Source organism: Mustela putorius, unplaced genomic scaffold (genome assembly GCF_011764305.1).
Source record: "Mustela putorius furo isolate JIRA1106 unplaced genomic scaffold, ASM1176430v1.1 tig00003858_pilon_pilon_pilon, whole genome shotgun sequence".
In the NCBI taxonomy this organism is placed as follows: domain Eukaryota; kingdom Metazoa; phylum Chordata; class Mammalia; order Carnivora; family Mustelidae; genus Mustela; species Mustela putorius.
Window position 1 is genome coordinate 1,846,157 of NW_025422010.1, and position 22,087 is coordinate 1,868,243.

Below are 22,087 nucleotides of genomic sequence, written 5' to 3' on the forward strand. Positions count from 1 at the left end.
ATAATCTCACTGATATGAGGAATTTTTTTTTTTTTAAAGATTTTATTTATTTATTTGACAGACAGAGATCACCAGTAGGCAGAGAGGCAGGGAGAGAGAGAGAGAGGGAAGCAGGCTTCCTGTGGAGCAGGGAGCCCGATGCGGGGCTCGATCCCAGGACCCTGAGATCATGACCCGAGCCGAAGGCAGCAGCCCAAACCACTGAGCCACCCAGGCGCCCCTGATATGAGGAATTTGAGAAACAAGACAGAGGATCATAGGGGAAGGAAGGGAAAAATGAAACAAGATAAAACCAGAGAGGAAGACAAACCGTAAGAGACTCTTAATCTTGGGAAACAGACCGAGGGTTGCTGGAGTGGAGGGGAGTGGGAGGGATGGGGTGCCTGGGTAATGGACATTGGGGAGAGTATGTGCTATGGTGAGTGCTGTGAATTGTGTAAGACTGATGAATCACAGACCTATACCCCTGAAACAAATTAACATTAAATATTACATTAAATATTAACATTGTATGTTAATAAAAAGTCAATGCATTGAGTAACCTTAAGCATATGTATTTTTGTATTATTGGAGGTATGTCTTCAGGTGAAATTCCTAGAGGTGGGTTGCAGGGTACAAAGTAAATGCCTATGTAGTTCTGTTAGACATTGCTGGATACCCTTCATAAGGCCACATCCAGCAGTGTTCTCACCAGCAACTTAAAAGAGCGCCTGTTGCCCCTCATCCTTCACAAAGGAATGTGTCATAACTTTTCATTTTTGCCAGTCTGATAGGTGAGATGTGGTATCTCAGTGGTGTTTAATTTGCATTTCTCCTATTCTGAGTTAGACTGGTTATACTATTTGTATTGTATGTGGACTGATTGTAGATGATTTTTCATTTTGCTCACTTTTCTATGCGTCTCTTACCATTGATTTCTAAGAATTTTTTGTGTATTGTGGATATTGGCCCTTTATTTGTGAAATATTGGAAATATACTCTCCCAGTTTCTCATTTTTGTATTATGCACAGGGTTTTTAAAGTTTTTTAAGATTTTATTTTTTTAGATTTATTTTTTATTATTTTATTATTTCTTAAGATTATTTATTTATTTGACACAGAGAGAGAGAGAGATCAATCACAAGTAGGCAGAGAGGCAGGCAGAGAGAGAGGGAGAAGCAGGCTCCCCGCTGAGTAGAGAGTCCGATGTGGGCCTCAATACCAGGACCCTGGGATCATGACCTGAGCCGAAGGTGGAGGCTTTAACCCACTGAGCCACCCAGGTGCCCCAAGATTTTAATTTTTATGTAGTCAAATTTATCAGTTCTTTATTTCATCATTCAAGATTTTGAATCATAGTTGGAAAGCTTGAATTTATTTTTGATATTGTATGAAACAGGGTTCATTCATTTTTTTCTTTTGTGAATATGCAGTTGACCTAGTATCATTTATCGAAAAACCCATTTTCTTCTGTACTGCTTCTTTGGTCATAAGTCAGGTGTCTATATATGCGGTTTCTTTTTGGATTCTTTTCTACTGTTTATTCATGTGCCAGTACGCTGCTATTATTTAACTTGTAGAGGAAGAAAAATTACCTCAAAGATAATTCTAACTTCTATTAATGGACTATGAAAGGTTATTTGAAAATATAAGGTTATGTTGAGTTTATATACTGATTAATTGATGAGGGACGAATTGACAGGAGGGAAGTAGGACTGATTGACAAATTTTTTGCATCATACTTGATGACTAATTTCATAAAAAGGAACTAGCCTTAAAGAATATGAGCAATCCTTAGTGATTAATACAGTATTCTCCTTCCTCATTATATAACTAGATTTTTCATAATGTGACAATCCTAAATTACCAAAGCTGAATTAGTTTAATTCATTTAAACATTAATCTTTTTCTACCTCTAGTAAGACAGATTGACCTAGCTAATTCTATTGTATTATAACTTTTATATCTGAATGATGAGAATAGAACCTATTCTACTGACATTTAGAACAGGAGAAGACTTTAGAGATTAGTCATTTATGAAGCATTTTAATCTGTGGAGATGAGTTTATTATGATTGCCTGGGAATTTATTATGGTTGCGTGGCTCCAGGTGGACAAGAGTAGTAAATTATTTGGCTAACTTACGCTTTCACCTTAATGGGACAAACTTCTTGGATCTTTTTTATTTAAAAAGTAGTTTTTCTTGGGGTGCCTGGGTGGCTTACTCAGTTGAGCATCCAACTCTTGTTTTCTGCTCAGTTCTTAATGTCAGGGTGGTGGTATCTCAGTGTGGAGTCAGCTTGAGATTCTCTCTCTCTCCCCCTCTACCCTTTGCATTTGTGCTCTCTCTCTCAAATGAATTAAAAAAAAAGTAGTTTTTCTTTTTTTCACAGATTTTTAAGTCCTCTGTATTCTATTCCTAGAAGTAAAAACAGGTTTCTTCACTATTTTTTCTTTAATAATTTTGTACCTGATCTTATCCAGAGTGCTTGTTTCCTTTTTTTTTTAATTGAAGTGTAGTTGTCTCTTGTTTTCTTTTTAAAAAGCTTGGTTTTTGGGTTTTTTTCTTGTTTTTTTTTTTTTTTTTTTTTTTTTTTTTTTTTTTAGTCCTTCTAAAATATAAAAAAGCATTACAAAGGGTCTTTCTCAAGTAGTTTGATCATTTAGGCTGACTACTCACTCTAACCTTAAACTGTCTAGATTTTATATACTGACTAAGCTTTAAGAAAAATCAATTTTGTCTTAAATTAGACTACTGAAAAATTAGGTCAGGTAAGAAAAATAAATTTTCAAAATAGTGGTTCCATCACTGATTTACCTTAAAGTAATAGAGATCATTTCTGACTTTTAGTGGTATTTCCCTCTAGAAATTATAGGATGGCATTTTTTGTTCAATTATAGAACTTTTCTCTGAGCCCATGTGATAGCATTCAGATGATCCCTGTTTGTAAGTCATGTCCTAGAAAGAGTAACAAAGAGGATGTCTTCACTTTCCTCTCATTCACTGACTCTGGCATATGTGGGCGTGTGTGGGCATAAAGTCTTTGATTACATATGTGATTTTCATATTTTAGAAAGAAGCGTGTGATTGTTTATAAACCAGTAAAGAGGTTCTCTTTCTGTAGCACAGTATTAAGTACTGTTTGGTAACTGTCAGAAAATCTTTGTGGAGCTCTTGATCTTGAATTCAGTGTAAAAGCCAAGAGCTTTGTGTAGTCTCAAAATACTCTTTACTTTTGTTTCATCTAATCAGTTTGCTTTTATTTTTTGTTTGTTCTAGACCAAGAGCAGTGATGACCTCTTAGCTGGAATGGCTGGAGGGGTGACTGTGACTAATGGTGTTAAAGGAAAGAAAAGCACCTGCCCTTCCACAGTGTCTTCAGCATCAGCCCCTGCCATGACTACCGTGGAGAACAAATCCAAGATCAGCACAGGTATGGGTGGCATTCAGAGTAAGAGTTAAATTGCTTTTTTTTTAAAAGATTTTATTTATTTACTTGACAGACAGAGATCACAAGTAGGCAGAGAGGCAGGCAGAGAGAGAGAGGAGGAAGCAGGCTCCCTGCTGAGCAGAGGGTCCGATGTGGGACTCGATCCCAGGACCCTGGGATCATGACCTGAGCCGAAGGCAGAGGCCTACACCACTGAGCCACCCAGGTGCCCCTGCTTTTTTGTTTGAATAACAGAGTGCAGTAATATTTAAGGTGTTCCATTAATTACAGAAAATGTATGCCATGTACAAAAGTATTTGTATTTCAACCCCATGTACTCATCACCCTTGTCAAGTGAAGGACAGTCTTAATTCCTTCACATCCACCTTCCCTCCTCATTTGGAAGCAAATTCTAAGTGTCCTGTAATTTCATCCACAAACATGTAATTATCTTTGAAAGATAAGGATTCCCCTAAATATATAATCACAATACTATTATTAGTCCTTAAAATAATTAATAATTTCTCAAATCATAAATATAAAAAAAAACTTATTCAAATTTCCAACTTTTTCATAAATACTGAATAGGTGTATTTACTGTTTCTAGGTCAGGATTTACTTAAGGTCTGTATATAATTGTTACCCTTTCCTAAATCTATTTTTTTCTTAAAATTTAATTTTTATAGAAATATACGTTGTTTGAACTATATTTTTCCGTGATCTGGATTTTGATGTCACATCTCCTTGATGTCTTTGACCATGTTCCTTTGTTCATTTACTGTTAATGTCATTGGATCTAGAGCCTTGATGGTTCAGATTCAGGTTTCTTTTTTTCCCTCATAAGGTGCCTTCATACACAGTAGTTGTCCTTCACCAGCAAGCACATCATTTCTGGTTGTTTGTCTTTCCAAGATGTTAGCAGCCTCTGACGATCAATGCTGGATCCATGCATTCCTGTTCTACCATTCTTTCTTCATTCGTTAGCAGCAATTCGGCTTTAGATTTGTTGGAGTCTGTTAATTAACTCATCCCTTCCAGTACACACAAGATCATGTGTATTCATTTTATTTTTTATTATTTATTTGTGTTTTTAAAAAATTTTTACTTTTAAGTAATCTGTACTCCCAATGTGAGGCTCAAACTCACATCCCTGACATCAAGAGTTGCATGCTCCACTGACCAAGACACCTAGGTGCCCTAACGTCATGTGTGTGTAATACAGCTGATGAAAGCACATTGGCAAAAATAATAGCAGACTTCCTTTATGATCATTATTTAGACCATTAGCCCCTCGTATATGTTATTAGAGTTTTTCCTAGCCCAGGTTTACCTACTGTCCTCTCTCCTACTTTGATCTTCTGTGGACTCATCCTTCTATCCCAGATCACACACCCACCCCCTGTTAGTTATAATAGGCATGTGGTATGATCATGAGGAAGGCACTGTTATACCAGGCACCGTTCCATTTTATCCTTACTATAGTCCTCGGAGGTAGAGGCTATTATTATCCTCATTTTAGAGATGTGAGAGCTATGCTTAAAGCTTAAGTATCTTGCATAAGGCCTTGTGTTCATTTGCTCAGAAAATATTTAATGGGTACTGTACCACGTTGCTACAAAGCTGGTGGTGGAACAAGGACTGCACATCTCAAGCTTGAAGTCATCACCACACTAAACACTGCAGCCTTTGTGGTAAGAAGGAAATTAGGTATTCCAATACCATCTATGTATCTTCCTATTTCCAGCTTTTAGAATTTACTGGGAGAGATGCATTTGTACCGGTTCCCTACTGACCAGTGCCACATGCCTTCACAGGCTAAATTCAGTTATATTCTCCCTGTATCCATTGCCTCTACTGGAGGCAGCTTTGTACATCTGTATTAGTTTGTTAAGGCACCCATAACAGAATACACAGATTGGGTGGTTTAAATAACAGACACGTAGTTTCCCACCAGAACTGGCTAGAAGTCTGAGATCAAGGTGGTGGCCACTTTGATCTCTTCTGAGGTCTCTCTCTTTGACTTGTAGTTTGCTGCCTTCTCATTGTCTCCTCACATGGTCATACCTCTCTCTGTGTCTGTGTCCTGGCCTCTTCCTCTTACAGAGATACCAGTCAGATTGGATTAGGGCCCATTTTTACAAACCCCATGTTAATATAAATACCTTTTAAGCTAATTCTCTTTTCCCCAAAACTGGTCATGTTCTGAGGTCTTGGGGGGGTATGGCTTCAGCATATGAGTTTGGAGGATACAGTTCATCTCCTAACAACATCCTTAACTCTTCCATTGATTTTCTCTACCTTTATTTACTATTACCTTTTTTTTTTTTAAGATTTTATTTATTTATTTATCAGAGACAGAGGGAGAGAGAGCGAGTGAGCACAGGCAGGCAGAGGCAGAAGCAGAGGGAGAAGCAGGCTCCCTGCCGAGCAAGGAGCCCGATGTGGGACTCGATCCCAGGACCCTGGGATCATGACCTGAGCCGAAGGCAGCTGCTTAAACAACTGAGCCACCCAGGCGTCCCTTTTTACTTTTTTTTACTTCACTTTTACCTTATTTACTTTTACGTTTATTTACTCCCCATGACTTCCCAATCCAGCTCACTTGTCTGTAACTCAGATTCTTCCATCTACTCACGGGGCACAGTAATCCCAGAAGGGGAGCTTTTTTTGTCATGTCCTCTCTCTTTTCTTGTTCATTTACTTCTCCTTTCCTTTTGGAGCATTATTAATCCTTCCCCTCATTACTGGCTCCTTTCCTTTTGTCTTTCAGGCATGCCCAGATGCTTTGCTTTTTAGGATGGGTTTTGGTTTGGGAAAGAATAATGATTGGTACTGTTTACAGAAATGGGAAAAGGAATTAATACTTCTGGTTATACCACCCTGTTCCTTATTTGGCCTCCATTTGCAATTGTTTGCTCCTTAATCTTGTTATTTCTGCCCTGTAAATCTATTACAGAGGTAGCCTCTTTTCTGTTCTTGCAGAGATCCTGATCTCACTCCCCAAATGTAGGCCCTCCTTTACTCTTACTGCTCTGCCTGCCCACACTCCTCCTGGACTACTCTTCTTCCTCAGGTGTTTCACTTAGCAGCCTCTGGATTCATTTTCATTAAAATGCTGTTCCCTATGAGTCTTCCCTGCTCCAGAACATTTACTCTGGAACTCACTAAATTTCCCCTGGCGTTCAGAGCCCCATAAAAACTTCTCTGCTGCTTCCATTGTGTGGCCTTATTTTCCTTGCTGTGCACCCTGTTCACTTCTGCTTCGTCATCCTGTCCTGTGGCCAGCCAGAATTCTCTCCCCTGCTCTACCCCTGATCCCTGGCAGAATTAGTGTCTGTCTTCCTATACCCATTGCCCTTTCACTCCCTCACCTCTGCAGCCTATGCCTGACATGTAAAACCAGCAGGTTCTTACCGAATACTTACTGATTAGGTCTAGATCTTATTTTTCTTTTTTTTTTTTTTTTTTTTTTTTTTAAAGATTTTATTTATTTATTTGACAGAGAGAGATCACAAGTAGACAGAGAGGCAGGCAGAGAGAGAGGGAGGGAAGCAGGCTCCCCGCCGAGCAGAGAGCCCGATGCGGGCCTCGATCCCAGGACCCTGAGATCATGACCTGAGCCGAAGGCAGCGGCCCAACCCACTGAGCCACCCAGGCGCCCTAGATCTTATTTTTCAAGGTGAAAAGCAGCTAATTATTTCCTAAGTGTTTTTAGGTAAGCATATTCCTGTTCTTTCTGTACTAAACCCATAGTCATGTCAGTTTCCACAGGTTTAGAATTTTAGCAGTCAGGTAGTAGTGATTCATGTAACATATTTGGTAATGTGCCATCATTAGTTAGCATTAGTATTAGTACATTATTGTTTTCTAACATTTAGGGAGACAACATAACATAATTCTTAAGTTTCAGAATCTGGAGCCACACCGTTTGCCTGCATTTGAATCTTGGCTTATCCACTTATTACATGTGCGGTGTCAGCAAATTATTTAGCATCTCTGTGTGTGAGTTTCTTCATGTAACGATAATGAGGCTTACATAAGTTAATGTATGTGAAGTGTTCATCTGTGTGTGTGTAGAGTAAGTGCTAAGTACACATTAGCCTTATTATAATTAATGTTACTGGTATTATTTATGTAGCATTCTATGTGAAAAACTTTTTTTGCACTTACTTTGATCATACTTTTTGTGTTTATCATAGGTAGCTTGGATTTTTGGTTTGTCTGGAGGCTGCTTTTCCCTTCTTGCTTGTCTGTTCTTTCTTTACCATCCGCTTCTACAATTAGTTTGCTACCTTGACTGGTTAATCCTAGAGTTTGTTTCATCTAGCTTACCCTAGACTCTTATGCCCCTGGCCACTTCTCTAGCCATGGTTTAGGATTCAAGTTAATGTGTGGCTTTTTTTATGTAATAGATTTATTGAGATATAATTCATATTTTGTAAAATTCACCTTTTAAAAATATACAATTCAGTATATAGCTTCTTTTTCATTAATAATTAAAAGATGAATGATCTGGTTTTGAGGAAACGGAATTTTACAGTAACCAGAATCTAAGGCAAGATGACATCGGTCGGAATCAATGCGTAGGACTCTAGATTTCATCTGGTTAGACCTTGGACATAACCTATGTACCTTTTCTTGTTAATATTTTTGCATTCCATTCTTTGTTTTAAATATTTAGGTACAAGTTCTTCAACCAAGCGGAGCACTTCCATAGGTAATAAAGAATCTGGTTCTACTAGAGAAAGATTACGTGAGCGTACCCGACTAAACCAGAGCAAAAAACTACCTTCTGCGGGTCAGGGAGCTAATGACGTGGCATTGGCCAAGCGTTCGCGCAGTCGCACAGCTACGGAATGTGACATTCGCATGAGCAAGTCTAAGTCGGACAACCAAATCAGTGACAAAGCTGCTTTGGAAGCCAAAGTGAAAGATCTTCTCACACTGGCAAAAACCAAAGATGTGGAAATCTTACATTTGAGGAATGAACTCCGAGACATGCGTGCTCAGCTGGGCATTAATGAGGATCATTCCGAGGGTGATGAAAAATCTGAGGAGAAGGAAGCCATCATTGCTCACCAGCCAACTGACGTGGAGTCCACTTTACTGCAGTTGCAGGAACAGAATGCTGCCATCCGGGAAGAACTCAACCAGCTCAAAAACGAAAATAGAATGTTAAAGGACAGGTTGAATGCTCTGGGCTTTTCCCTAGAGCAGAGGTTAGACAATTCCGAAAAACTGTTTGGTTATCAGTCCCTGAGCCCGGAAATCACCCCTGGCAATCAGAGCGATGGAGGAGGGACCCTGACCTCTTCGGTGGAAGGCTCTGCTCCTGGTTCTGTGGAGGATCTCTTGAGCCAGGATGAAAACACCCTCATGGACCATCAGCACAGTAACTCTATGGACAACCTAGACAGCGAGTGCAGTGAGGTGTACCAGCCCCTCACGTCGAGTGATGATGCCCTGGACGCACCATCGTCCTCAGAGTCCGAAGGCCTTCCGAGCATAGAGCGCTCCCGGAAAGGGAGCAGTGGTAACGCGAGTGAAGTGTCCGTTGCGTGCTTGACAGAACGGATACATCAGATGGAAGAGAACCAACACAGCACGAGTGAGGAACTTCAGGCAACTCTGCAAGAGCTAGCTGATTTACAACAGATAACCCAGGAACTGAACAGTGAAAATGAAAGGCTGGGGGAAGAGAAGGTTATTCTCATGGAGTCTTTATGTCAGCAGAGTGATAAGTTAGAACACTTTAGTCGACAGATTGAATATTTCCGCTCCCTTCTTGATGAGCATCACATTTCTTATGTCATAGACGAGGATGTGAAAAGTGGACGCTATATGGAATTGGAGCAACGTTATATGGATCTAGCAGAGAATGCCCGTTTTGAACGAGAACAGCTTCTTGGTGTCCAGCAGCATTTAAGCAATACTTTGAAGATGGCAGAACAAGACAACAAGGAAGCTCAAGAAATGATAGGGGCACTAAAGGAACGCAATCACCATATGGAGCGGATTATTGAGTCTGAGCAGAAGGGTAAAGCAGCCTTGGCAGCCACATTAGAGGAGTACAAAGCCACAGTGGCCAGTGATCAGATAGAGATGAACCGCCTGAAGGCTCAGCTAGAGAATGAAAAGCAGAAAGTGGCAGAGCTGTATTCCATCCATAACTCTGGAGACAAATCTGATATTCAGGATCTCCTGGAGAGTGTCAGACTGGACAAAGAAAAAGCAGAGACTCTGGCTAGTAGCCTGCAGGAAGACCTAGCTCACACCCGAAATGATGCCAATCGATTGCAGGACACCATTGCAAAGGTACTGTTTTAAGTGGATAAAATGGAGCAGAATTATGCAGCTAAAGTACACACTCTGCTTACTGAAAGCCAGTATCACTAGTGTGATGTCTCATTCACTTGTTCTAGGATTGGTTTTGTTTTCTTTTTATTTTTTCTTTTAATTTTTAATTTAATTTTTTTTTAAAAAAAGATTTTATTTATTTATTTGACAGGCAGAGATGACAAGTAGACAGAGAGGCAGGCAGAGAGAAAGGAGGAAGCAGGTTTCCTGCTGAACAGAGAGCCCGATGCGGGGTTCGATCCCAGGACCCTGGGATCATGACCTGAGCCAAAGGCAGAGGCTTTAACCCACTGAGCCACCCAGGCGCCCCAAGATTGATTTTGTTTTAAAGATTGAGAATGTTTTCCTTATTGGGATACAGTCAAAAGTATTCTTAAAATAATGTCACTTTGACTCACTTGCATTTTGTTGTTTTTTTCCTGCCTGTGAGAGGAAGGGACTAGAATGGCAACAACAGAATTTGTTTCTAGTCTGGGTGTGCCCAGAGAATCGTATAGTGCAATTTTATCTCCTCATCTCTAATGACATATTTTGGCGTAGGAGAGATGAGAGCCAGTAGACCTCTCTGTGGGATCAGCAGTGTCTACCCCTTTTCCTGTGATTGTAGTTTTTCAAATAGAGTTCTCTTTCGAGTTAAAATATTTTTGGAGTATGGAGGCCCCCGTTGCTTAGAGGGCTAGGTCTTATTGCTGGCAAAGACCTTAGAGATCATGGGTCCAGCCCCCTTGTTTTACACCTACTATGGTAATGAGGACACATGTAGAACTACTGCCTGGGGTTGCTGGCACTTCAGCCAAGGGTCTGTGCCCCATGTGATTGCTGATGCAGGATTTATTTGCATGAGTTGATCCAAATATTCTATCTTACATTTTATTTCCTATTTTAATGCAGTGACTTTTAAACTAAGAAACATCAGTATATCTTTTGGCCAAAATCCAAATTATTTATTTATTTATTTGTAAAGATTTTATTTATTTATTTGACAGAGGGAGAGAGATCACAAGTAGGCAGAGAGGCAGGCAGAGAGAGAGAGGGAAGCAGGCTCCCCACTGAGCAGAGAGCCCAATGCGGAACTTGATCCTAGGATCCTGGGATCATGACCCAAGCTGAAGGCAGAGGCTTTAACCCACTGAGCCACCCAGGCACCCTAAAATTCAAATAATTTAGATCTCAATTTTTTTAGTGATGTTTAGAGATACAATTTAGGGAATGTATTATGTGTTGGAGCATATGTGTTGGAGGGCACATGGAGCTGAACTTTTGCAATAACAATATTTGAGAATTTGTTTCCATTTTTATTTTGGTAATAAAACTGTCACACATCAGACTTCTTAAAAAATTTAATTTTAAATTTAAAAAAAATCTTTTTTTTTTTTTTTAAATAGGAGAGGATGCCATTTATTTATTTATTTATTTATTTTTCTAAAGATTTTATTTATTTATTTGACAGAGAGGGAGATCACAAGTAGGCAGAGGCAGGTAGAGATGGGGGGGAAGCAGGCTCCCTGCTGAGCAGAGAGCCCGATGCGGGGCTCGATCCCAAACCTTGGGATCATGACCTGAGCCGAAGGCAGAGGCTTTAACCCACTGAGCCACCCAGGCGCCCCAGGATGTTAATTATTAATTAGATGCATGCCTGTGGCGCCTGGGTGGCTCAGTGGATTAAGCCTCTGCCTTCACCTGGCGTTATGATCTCAGGGTCTTGGGATCGAGCCCCACATCGGGCTCTGCTCAGTGGGGAGCTTGCTGTCCCCTCTCTCTGCCTGCCCTTCTGCCTACTTGTGATCTTTCTCTCTCTCTCTCTATGTCAAATAAATAAACAAAATCTTTAATCAGATGCATGTCTTTGATCCAAACTTTGGAGAAGGAAGAATTTCCAAAATTTCCTTGTAAATGATCTATTTAAGTTCAGTGATATGTCAATATAATTTGTCAGTGATGTAGCGACAAATTATGCTTAAGCACATTACATAAAATAGTATATTATTATAGAGTGCTTTTTTATATTTTCAGACAGTTATTACACAGGTGGTTTTAGTTCTCACCTAGCAGTTCATGCTTAGCTTCCTTTGGAACAATATATACTTCCATTCTAGAATTTTTCTTAGAGCAGCTCTTACTTTTCTAATCTGCACCATTGATTCTATATAGGTAGAAGATGAATATCGAGCCTTCCAAGAAGAAGCTAAGAAACAAATAGAAGAATTGAATATGACATTAGAGAAACTAAGATCAGATCTAGAAGAAAAAGAGACAGAGAGGAGCGACATGAAAGAAACCATCTTTGAACTTGAAGATGAAGTAGAACAACACCGAGCCGTGAAACTCCATGACAACCTCATTATTTCTGATTTAGAGAGTAAGTGGTGGGGGAGCTTTTCATTCCTTTTTGTCCTACCCATCTTAATGAGAGGGGATAGTTTGCATTTGGTAACAGAAGGAAAATTGGTTCCTCTGACTGCTGCAGAGAAACAGGTTCAGTAGTAGATAGTGCCCAGCAGAAGTACGTATGTGGCCAAGCATATATCACACATTAAGCAGTAGTCTTTGGACTGCTGTGTTTTGTTCCTAAGCAAGAACTATTAGGTGGCAGCATTGCTTTAAAACTGTGTTAGTTACAGAAAATAATTTAAAGGAAAAGCTGATTGTTATTATATTTTTCTAGGTCTTAGGAAAAGCCATTTACTGTTTATTTTTAGTGATTGCAAGTATACTGAGACCAAAGAAATCGATCATTCGTTATCTTATGTCTGAGGCACAGGTATTTATTTGTTGTCTTATTTTCCTCCCTATCAAGGAGATTTTATGATCTGATAGAATTGAAACTCTAATTTTAAGTTGCTCTACGTTTTTTGAAACTTTTATGATTATTTCAGACTTATAAAAAAAATTATAAAAATTGTACAAAGCATTTCTGTGTTGACAATTTGATGAGGAGCAGAAATTTGGGTGATCTTAAAATGGCTTCCCACAGACTGTTTATTATGTTGCGAGTGAGGAAAAAGAAACAACCAGAAATTATACAGTGGAAAAATTGGGCAGCACTTTGGGTAATTGTATAAGTGACAGAGGCACACAAAGTCAGACTCAGCATTAGCTAGGCCATATTTCTTTTTTTTTTTTTAAACATTTTACTTATTTGGCAGACAGCACAAGTAGACAGAGAGGCAGGCAGAAAGAGAGGGGGAAGCAGGCTCCCTCCTGAGCAGAGAGCCTGATGGGCTTGATCCCAGGACCCTGGAATCACGACCTGAGCTGAAAGCAGAGGCTTAACCCACAGAGCCACCCAGGTGCCCCGCTAGGCCATATTCTTGCTGAGGAATAACTTCAGTTAATCATAAAGAACATTAAACAAAAAATAAAGAATGTTTTCCTAAAAACATAAGTGGGGTGGTGCTGTATTCCTAAAAAATGCCAATGTCATAAAAATCTTTGGGAAAGGGACCTAGGGAGACATGACAAACAAAATACCTTTGCCTAGACTGGGTCTAGTGCTATAGGGAAAATGCTATAAAGAATGTTATGACAAAACTGGTCAAAAGTAGATGCTAGATAAACACATGTATAAACTTACGAAGTTGATAACTATACTGTGTTTAAGTAAGTAAATGTTTCTATCCTTAGGAACCACAATCTGAATAGCTAGAGGTAAAAGGCCATGATGTATATCCTTAAAGGTTTAGGAAAAACATTAGGGATAGATGGATAGAGACATAAATAGGGATACAAGATAGCAAATGATGAAAACGGATGGGTAAACTGTTAACATAGATAAATCTGAAGAAAATGGCATATGGGTGCTTTTTTGTACCAGTTTTTGCACCTTTTTGTAAATTTGGAATTTCCAAATAGTGCATCTTAGAAATTCTTATGTATTCTTCATCCAGATTCCTTAGATGTTAACAAATTTTAAGTTGTAGTACACTTTAATGATACCCAGGTGGGGGTGGGGACAGGGAGAATGGGAATAACTGTTTTTGGATACATTAGTTAAAGCTTTTAAATTTTGTGGTTTATGATATTGCTTCATTGGGTTCTGACAGTGTGTTATTTATTGACAGAGGATTAATAGACAGACACAGTGCCGGGCCAGATCCCATGTGCTGTGGGTGCAGAGGTGGGGAGGTTTTTTTATGGTTTGTTTTGTGTTGTGTTGTGTTTTTAAAGATTATATTTATTTATTTGACAGAAAGAGAGAGTGCTTGCAGGAGTACACAGCAGGGGGAGCTACAGGCAGAGGGAGGAGAAGCAGTCTTCCCACTGAGCAAGGAGCCCAGTGCTGGCCTCAGTCCCAGAGCACTGGGATCATGACCTGAGCCAAAGACCGACACTTAACTGACTGAGCCACCCAGGCGCCCTGCGGAGGTTTGAACTAGTTCCAAGAAAGAGTGGGTGGGTCATCTGCAGGAGTCCTATAAACCTGTGGCAGTTCTGAGCTCTGACTACTTGGCTCTGATTCTCTGGATTGACCCCACGGTTATTTGGAACATTCTGAGACATTTGGATACTGAAGTAGCTCACCAGGGGACTCTTTTCTTAGAGATAATGATAGCCCAACAGATAAAATGTCCTTACCTGAAGTTTCTAAAAACTTCAGTTTAAGGGGTGCCTGCCTTCGCCTTGGGTTATGATCTCGGGGTCCTGGGATCGAGCCCCACTTCGGGGTCCTGGCTCGGGCGGGGAGTCTGCTTCTACCTCTCCCTCTGTCCCTCCCTCTGCTTATGCTTTCTTTGTCTCTCAAATGAATAAATAAAATCTTTTTAAAAACCCAGTACTTTCAGTTTAACATTTATAGCTAGTCTGTATTTCATTATCTCTGAACTGAGAGAATGTATCTAACTTTATTTCCTAAGTATAAAAGGTTCTACAGTTTTTCAGATTAACTTGGAAATTGAGTGCATTTTTCATTTAGTACTGATAAAAAAAGCCTTTTGCCTTGTAAGACTTATGATTTGAACATGGAAAAGAGTGACATCTTGTGGTAATTGAGGATGTAGGTAGAAAAATGTTAGCTGATAAGGATTCCTGGGATGAAAAATCATTGCCAAAACAAAAATTATGTTAACATGTGGATTTTAATTTTGAGGTGGCTGAAAATTCTGAATATCTTTTTAGCTATATAGCTTCTCCCTCCAATTTTTTGAAATGAAAAGTTCAAATATTTCGAAATATTGGCAGCATGGTATGTTAGCATCCATTGCCTAGATTTGATAGTTATTGTTTTGCAGTATTCACCTTCCATGTGTGTATGTGTGTGTTTAACTGAACCAGCTGACAGTAAGTTGTAGACCTTATGACATGTAATATTTCAATATGTGACTCCTAAATATTCTCCTTGTAATCATATTTAGTAAAAATTTGGTATAATTCCTTAGTATCATCTAATAGCTCATATTCACATTTTCTCAGCTGTCCCCAAAATGTCTTTTATAGTTTTCTCTAGGAACCAGGATCCAAGCAAGTTTCATGTACATGAAACGAGTTGTTATGTCTCTCTAGTCTGATAGGAGTTAATTTATTTCTTAGCGAATTCTAGCACTTGGGATAGATGCTAGGTCAGCACTTGGAATGGGGGACTTGCTATTAATTGAGAAATTGAACTTTCTTTTTTTTTTTTTTTTAAGATTTTATTTATTTACCTGACAGAGATCACAGGCAGGCAGAGAGGCAGGCAGAGAGAGGACTAAGCAGGCTCCCTGCTGAGCAGAGAGCTCGATGTGGAACTCGATCCCAGGACCCGAGGTCTATGACCTGAGCCAAAGGCAAAGGTTTTAACCCATTGGGCCACCCAGGCGCCCCACTTTCTTTCTTTTTTTAAAAACGATTTTATTTTTAAGGGGCACCTGGGTGGTGCAGTTGGTTAAGTGTCTGACTCTTGGTTTCTACTCAGGTCATGAACTCAGGGTCCTGGGATTGAGCCTCGCTGCAGGCTCCTTGCTCAGCCCAGAGCCTGCTTGAGAGTCTCCCTTCCTCCGCCTCCCCCCCCGCCACTTGTGCTTTCTCTCTCTCAAATAAATAAATCTTAAAAAAGAAATGACTTTATTTTTATGTAATCTATACATCCAACATGGGGCTTGAACTCACAACCCCAGAATCAAGAGTCTCACGCCCCACTGATTGAGCCAGCCAGGTGCCCTGAAAAATTGAGATGTTGTACTATGGAGCAGCCATTATGATAGTCAACTTTAGAACTTTTTCATCACCCTTAAAAGAAACTAGGCATTAGTAGTTAATCCTTACCCCAAAATGATCTTGACTTCAGAATTAGTGGACAGAATTTTATTTTTATTTTTATCATTTTTTAAAGATTTATCTTTTTATTTGAGAGAGAAAGAGTATCAAGTGTGCAAGCAGGGTGAGGGGGAGAGGGAAAGAATCTGAAACAGACTCTCCACTGAGCAGAGAGCCCAACATGGGGCTCAGTCTCACGAACCCAAGATCATGACCTGATCCGAAATCAAGAGTTGGACTCTTAACTGACTGAGCTTAACTGACTGAGCTACCCAGGCACCCTGTAGACAGGATTTTAAAGCAGCCATTGTAACTGTCCTCAGGACGTTGAGGAAAATCTGCTTGAAAGGAATGAATAAACAGCAAATCTCAGCAGAGAAATGAAAACTGTAAAGAAAAGAACCTAAAACATATTCTTGAACTGAAAATTTTAACAGCTAATACAAAAAGTTTACTCAGTCATTAAACTGCAAAGTAGAGATGCAGAATGTCAGTGAACTTAAAGACCAGTCAGTAAGGCACTATCCAGTCTGAAGGACATAGAGAAGAAAGATGAAAAAAAAAAATTAGTAGAGTTCAGTGAGTGTGGGACAGTATCACAAGGCATAACATGTATTTGGAATCCCAGGTAGCTTTCCAGATCATGTCAGTACCATGCTGCCTAGACCTAGCCTGTAAGTGCTTTTTTGTATTGTTTGGATTTAGCATTCCAGACTACAAAGATCTGATGTAAAGTTCACTCAGTAAATACTGTGTTAAGACTTCTGGTTCAAGATGATGGCCTGAGGCCATACATGTACTTCCTTGCCCTCCCAAAGTCTTAGTGAAATGGTCCTGCCATGTAATATAAAAATGACAATGAGCCTAAACCAAAGACAGAAAATAGGTGAGGGGGTCTCATCAGTAGATCAGAAATTTTGAGTAACTTCTGGAATAGATAAAGCAAATGGATTTGGGGATATGGAGAAATCAAACAGAGCAAGAAAACCTACAATGCAGGAGAACACTGAAGCTCTAAGTAGTGATGTTCCCAGCCTAACTTTGGGGATGGGGGTTTCTCAGGGATCATCAGGCCTGGGACCTGTAGCAGTTTCAGGCTGTGGTGTAAAGGATTGCCAGAAGTTTTACTGCCCTCTTGTCTATAGCGTGCTGGCTCTGGTGTTTGCCTCCAGGCTTGGATTCTTTTCTAAAGGAGGTGGGGAATATGGTGCCAGGGGCTCCTGTGGAGATGTTAGCATCAGAAACAGAAGTAAAGCCTTGCCTGAAGTAACCGCAGGCTTCCCATAGGGAAAGGCACTTTGGCTCAGCAGTGAAACAGGCGCGTGTTGCACACACGCGCGCGCACACACACACACCACCCCTGTTGCCTTGGTTGAAGCCACCCACTTTATGTCCCTGTACCTTTGGTGGAGGGGCCCCCTATAGGAATTGTCATCAGCAGAGCCTTTAGCCAGTCGTTGTGTTGAGGGGAAAGGCCATCATAGCAGTGACTTTCGCAGTTGCTGAGAAACATGGAGAAGTCACTAATATTAATTATCCTTGTCCTTATAAGTAAGTAAGGCTAACCAGGACTTAGTGGACATTTTAGTATCTTCAAAGAGAAATAGCAGAAGGAAGCAACTCAGCTGAGCCCAAAGAAATAAAGTTAATGACTTGATTCACCACTAGTCCAGCAAACCAAAGCTGATTGGTATTGAGGGTAGTGGCACCAGGGAGATCTCAGGTGTGGCTCAGGTGATGTGATGTACCCATCTGTTACAATGAATTTATCAACTTAGTATTTGTGTAGTTATGCTCTCTGTGTGCTTGCAATTATGATAGCTCTTTCATGCCTTCTGAGATTTGGGACTAGGGCCAAACATCTAACACAGGTTTTGCACTTTTACATGGAACACTAGTGACAGTGGTGAGCAAGGGTGGCTTGAGAGTAGAGAAGTAGCAGAAGGAATAGAGGAGAGCTGTATAAATCTGTGGTGGGAAAAGCCTTTTAAAAATATGTGGGGAGGGGCACCTGGGTGGCTCAGTGGGTTAAGCCACTGCCTTCGGCTCAGGTCATGATCTCAGGGTCCTGGGATCAAGTCCCGCATCGGGCTCTCTGCTCAGCAGGGAGCCTGCTTCCTTCTCTCTCTCTCTCTCTCTGCCTGCCTCTCAGTGTACTTGTAATTTCTCTCTGTCAAATAAATAAATCTTTAAAAAAAAAAAAATATGTGGGGAAGGGACACCTGGGTGGTTCAGTCGGCTAAGTGTCCAGCTCTTAATCTCAGCTCAGGTCTCGACCTCAGGGTCTTGAGTTCAAGCCCTGCATCGGCTCCATGCTAGGTGGAGCCCCCTTAAAAAAAAAGTTAAGGAATACTTGGAAGCCATAAAGGAAAGTCTATATTTGACTGTGTATGATTGAAATTTTGAGTTCAGCAAAACAAAAGTACCATAAGTAAAGGACATTGGGAGAAATTTTGGTAACACATATCGAATATATGAGGAGACTATATACATTAGTGATACTAGGATAATCCTTTCCCTGAAAAAAGTGTTTGAATAGATAATTAGAAAAGGTGAAAAAAGATGCTCGATTTCACTAAAAAAGCAAAGAAACTCAACAAAATGCCGATTTTCACAGCAGGTGTGGAAAGTAAAAAAGGCTGATAGTGTAGCAGAGGAGAAAAGGGCCCTCTCGTGTACTGTTTGAAGGAGTATAGATTACTACAGCCTTTTTGGGATATTGATCAAAATTTAAAGTGTAACAGTACTTTAGTAATCCACTTCCAGAAACCTGTTCTTTAGAAACATGCTTATAAGTTTGCAAATGTAAACTTAGATATGTATGTTGCAGAATTGCTGCTTTATCACAAATACTTGGAAACTACCTGTACTTTCAACAGTTGCGATCTAGTTTTAATAGCCCATATGCACAGTGCATCCATGCTATGACTGCCATGTCACCAGTGAGGACAAATTAGGCAGCTCTCTATGTATGGCACAAAGTGCCGTAGACAGGATAAAGCAGATGCCCCTGTATTTGTTGATAGATGTCCATTATTTACTGCTTAGTGGAAAGGCTTATGAAGAAGTATGAATACCATAATCCCATTTTAAGAAAAATATTCACACACGCCAAGTCTGGAAGGATATATGGCAAATGTAAATAATGAGTAACCTTACTTATTTTAGTAAATAATGAGTAACCTTACTTATTTTATTTTGTAAACGTTTATTTTAGGGTGCCTGTGTGTCTCAGAGGGTTAAGCCTCTGCCTTCGGCTCAGATCATGATCTCAGGGTTTTGGGATCGAGCCCCGCATCAGGCTCTCTGCTCAGCAGGGAGCCTGCTTCCTCCTCTCTCTCTGCCTGCCTCTCTGCCTACTTGGGATCTCTGTCTGTCAAATAAATAAATAAAATCTTAAAAAAAAAAAAAAAAGGTTTATTTTAAAGAGAAAGAAGGTGAGCATGTGAGTGAGGGGGGAGGGGCAGAGGGAGAAAAGCAGACTCCTCACTGAATGTGGAGCCTGGATGCAGGACTTGGTCCCACAAACCCAAGGTCATGACATGAGCCAAAACCAAGAGTCAGACAGTCAGCCAGCTGAGCCACCCAGGCAACCCATGAGAAATCTTATTTTTTTTTTTTAAAGATTTTATTTATTTATTTGCCAGAGAGAGAGAGGGAGAGAGAGAGCGAGAGAGAGAGCGCGAGCAAGGGAGCACAGGCGGACAGAGTGGCAGCAGAGGCAGAGGGAGAAGCAGGCTCCCTGCCGAGCAAGGAGCCTGATGTGGGACTCAATACCGGGACGCTGGGATCATGACCTGAGCCGAAGGCAGCTGCTTAGCCAACTGAACCACCCAGGCGTCCTGAGAAATCTTATTTTTGCAACCCTTTTCTGTTTCCTGGATTTTTGCTGAACATGCATTACTTTTTATAATCAAAGGGGAAAAGTTCTACCTACTTTTGGGGGGGATGGGAAATAAAAACGAATAAAGAAAAATAAAAGTAGTAAATGGTTCATTTGAAGCCCATCTGTGTCCTCTTTCAGCATCAGGAATTCTGGTTTAGAGATAAAGCTAGAGCTGTGGCTTGATGGCTGAATGTACTGCCCATCTTCCCCAACGTGGCCCTAAGGCATGGTATTTTAACTGATGGTATACAGTTGTCCTTTCCCTTCCTCTGGAAATTGCACGTGATGTTAGTTGAAAGCACTTGATAGGATGTAAGGGTCTGACAGCACTGAGCTATCAGTACCCTGAGGGTTTTCTTGTATTTGGAGGGCAGGAAAGGTTGCTTGTGAACTTCCATTGATTTTATACCCGCCCCCCCACCGGAGTCATAGGTTGAATCTGTGCTTACCTTAGCTGTGCTCATGGTAGGTAACACCTGCATGTGTGATGGGCATGTAACTGGGCCAGAACGAAGGCCCGGTTGGTGGTTCCTTCTCTGTCAGGGATGAGAGGTCTTAGTAGGGAAGAGATTGTGAACCCCATTATTAAATGGGGAGGGCAGTGCCCAGAACTATTCAGAGCAAAGTTGGTCTAATGCCAATGAGAATAGCAGTTTACCTGATTTCTAGAATAAAAATAACTTTGTAAAGTTGAGTTATAATTTGTAATTAAAAATGAGATTGTAGGGTGCCTGGGTGGCTCAGTGGGTTAAGCCGCTGCCTTCGGCTCAGGTCATGATCTCAGGGTCCTGGGATCGAGCCCCACATCGGGCTCTCTGCTCAGCAGGGAGCCTGCTTCCTCCTCTCTCTCTCTCTGCCTGCCTCTCTGCCTACTTGTGATCTCTCTCTGTCAAATAAATGAATAAAATCTTTAAAAAAAAAAAATGAGATTGTAGTACTTCTTCTGTTCTTTGATAGAATGTAATGTTGCTTTTGAGTTGAAGACAGTAGATGGCAGTGTCCCCCATACTAGAAGAACTTCAGAGGAGGAATTTCTAGTGCATTTAGCACGTGTAGTGGCCCCGGACTTGACAACTAACAGTGCCCTTTTGTGTGACCGTTAATTGGGCCAGAGGGCAGTTTTGTTAAGCTGGTCTTCAAAACAAGAGCATAGATACAGAGTCCTTTGGTTTCCGAGGAGAAAAGCCTATTATCATTTTTAATACTTTATGTTACAAAGCAAAAATAGTTATGATTCATGAAGTTTAAGTCACATTCCCTAGAGACACTTATAGTGAACTTTATTCTGTCTAAATATGTCCACTGGCTGCCAGCTTCCTTTCCTTTCTGTTCAAAAGGTTTAATAAGACACAACAATAATTAATATGTAGTGCTGAGTGTGGAAGAATGCCCCCCCTTTTTAAGGATTTTATTTATTTATTTGACAGAGATCACATGTAGGCAGAGAGGCAGGCAGAGAGGGAGAGAGGAGGAAGCAGGCTCACCGCCGAACAGAGAGCCCGATGCGGGGCTCAATTCCAGGACCCTGAGATCATGACCTGAGCTGAAGGCAGAAGCTTTAAACCACTGAGCCACCGGGCGCCCCGGAACAATGCCCTTTTAAGAGTAGTGATGATTTGGCCATGAATGTGGAGTTTGGGAAAGATAAAAGAATAAGAGCCAAAGAAATGAATGAAATCTTGGATTTTATGATCAGTCTAAGATGGTCAGATGGCTTAAAATGTTGACTGAGAATTAAGACACACCAGATGTTAAAGGTGAGCAGTAGTTAGATTTGCTGTCATTTGTCTTATGTGAATTATAATCTGAAGATTCATAGATACATCTTTTGTGACCAGAAAAAATGAAAAACAGTTTTCAGCTGAGGAGGAGAAATTCACTTTTTTCCCCTATTTTCATTATAAAACTTTTTGCATTTATTTGTTTTTAATTTTTAAAAAGATTTTATTTATTTATTTGACAGAGAGAGGGTGAGCGTGCAAGAGAACACAAGCAGGTGGAGTAGCAGAAGGAGAGGGAGAGCAGGCTCCCTGCCATGTAGGGAGCCTGACATAGGGCTTGATCCCAGAACCCTGGGATCATGACCTAAGCCGAAGGCAGACACTTAACTGACTGAGCCACCCAAGCACCCTCCAAATTTTTACATTTAAATATAGTGTAAATGAAAGGTGTAACTTGTAGTGTTCCCAGTACTAAAAATATTT

At 40.4% G+C, this 22,087-nt stretch overlaps 1 protein-coding gene across 2 annotated transcripts in view; it reads left to right on the forward strand.

Moving 5' to 3' along the window:
* Positions 1-22,087, forward strand: part of SPECC1L (sperm antigen with calponin homology and coiled-coil domains 1 like) — a 139,145-nt gene that overhangs the window by 42,041 nt on the left and 75,017 nt on the right. For both annotated transcript variants that reach the window (XM_045065237.1, XM_045065236.1), the window contains 3 exons: positions 3,259-3,412; positions 8,091-9,724; positions 11,918-12,125. In XM_045065237.1, coding sequence (XP_044921172.1) covers positions 3,259-3,412; positions 8,091-9,724; positions 11,918-12,125 — 1,996 coding nt within the window. The remainder of the gene's footprint in view (positions 1-3,258; positions 3,413-8,090; positions 9,725-11,917; positions 12,126-22,087) is intronic.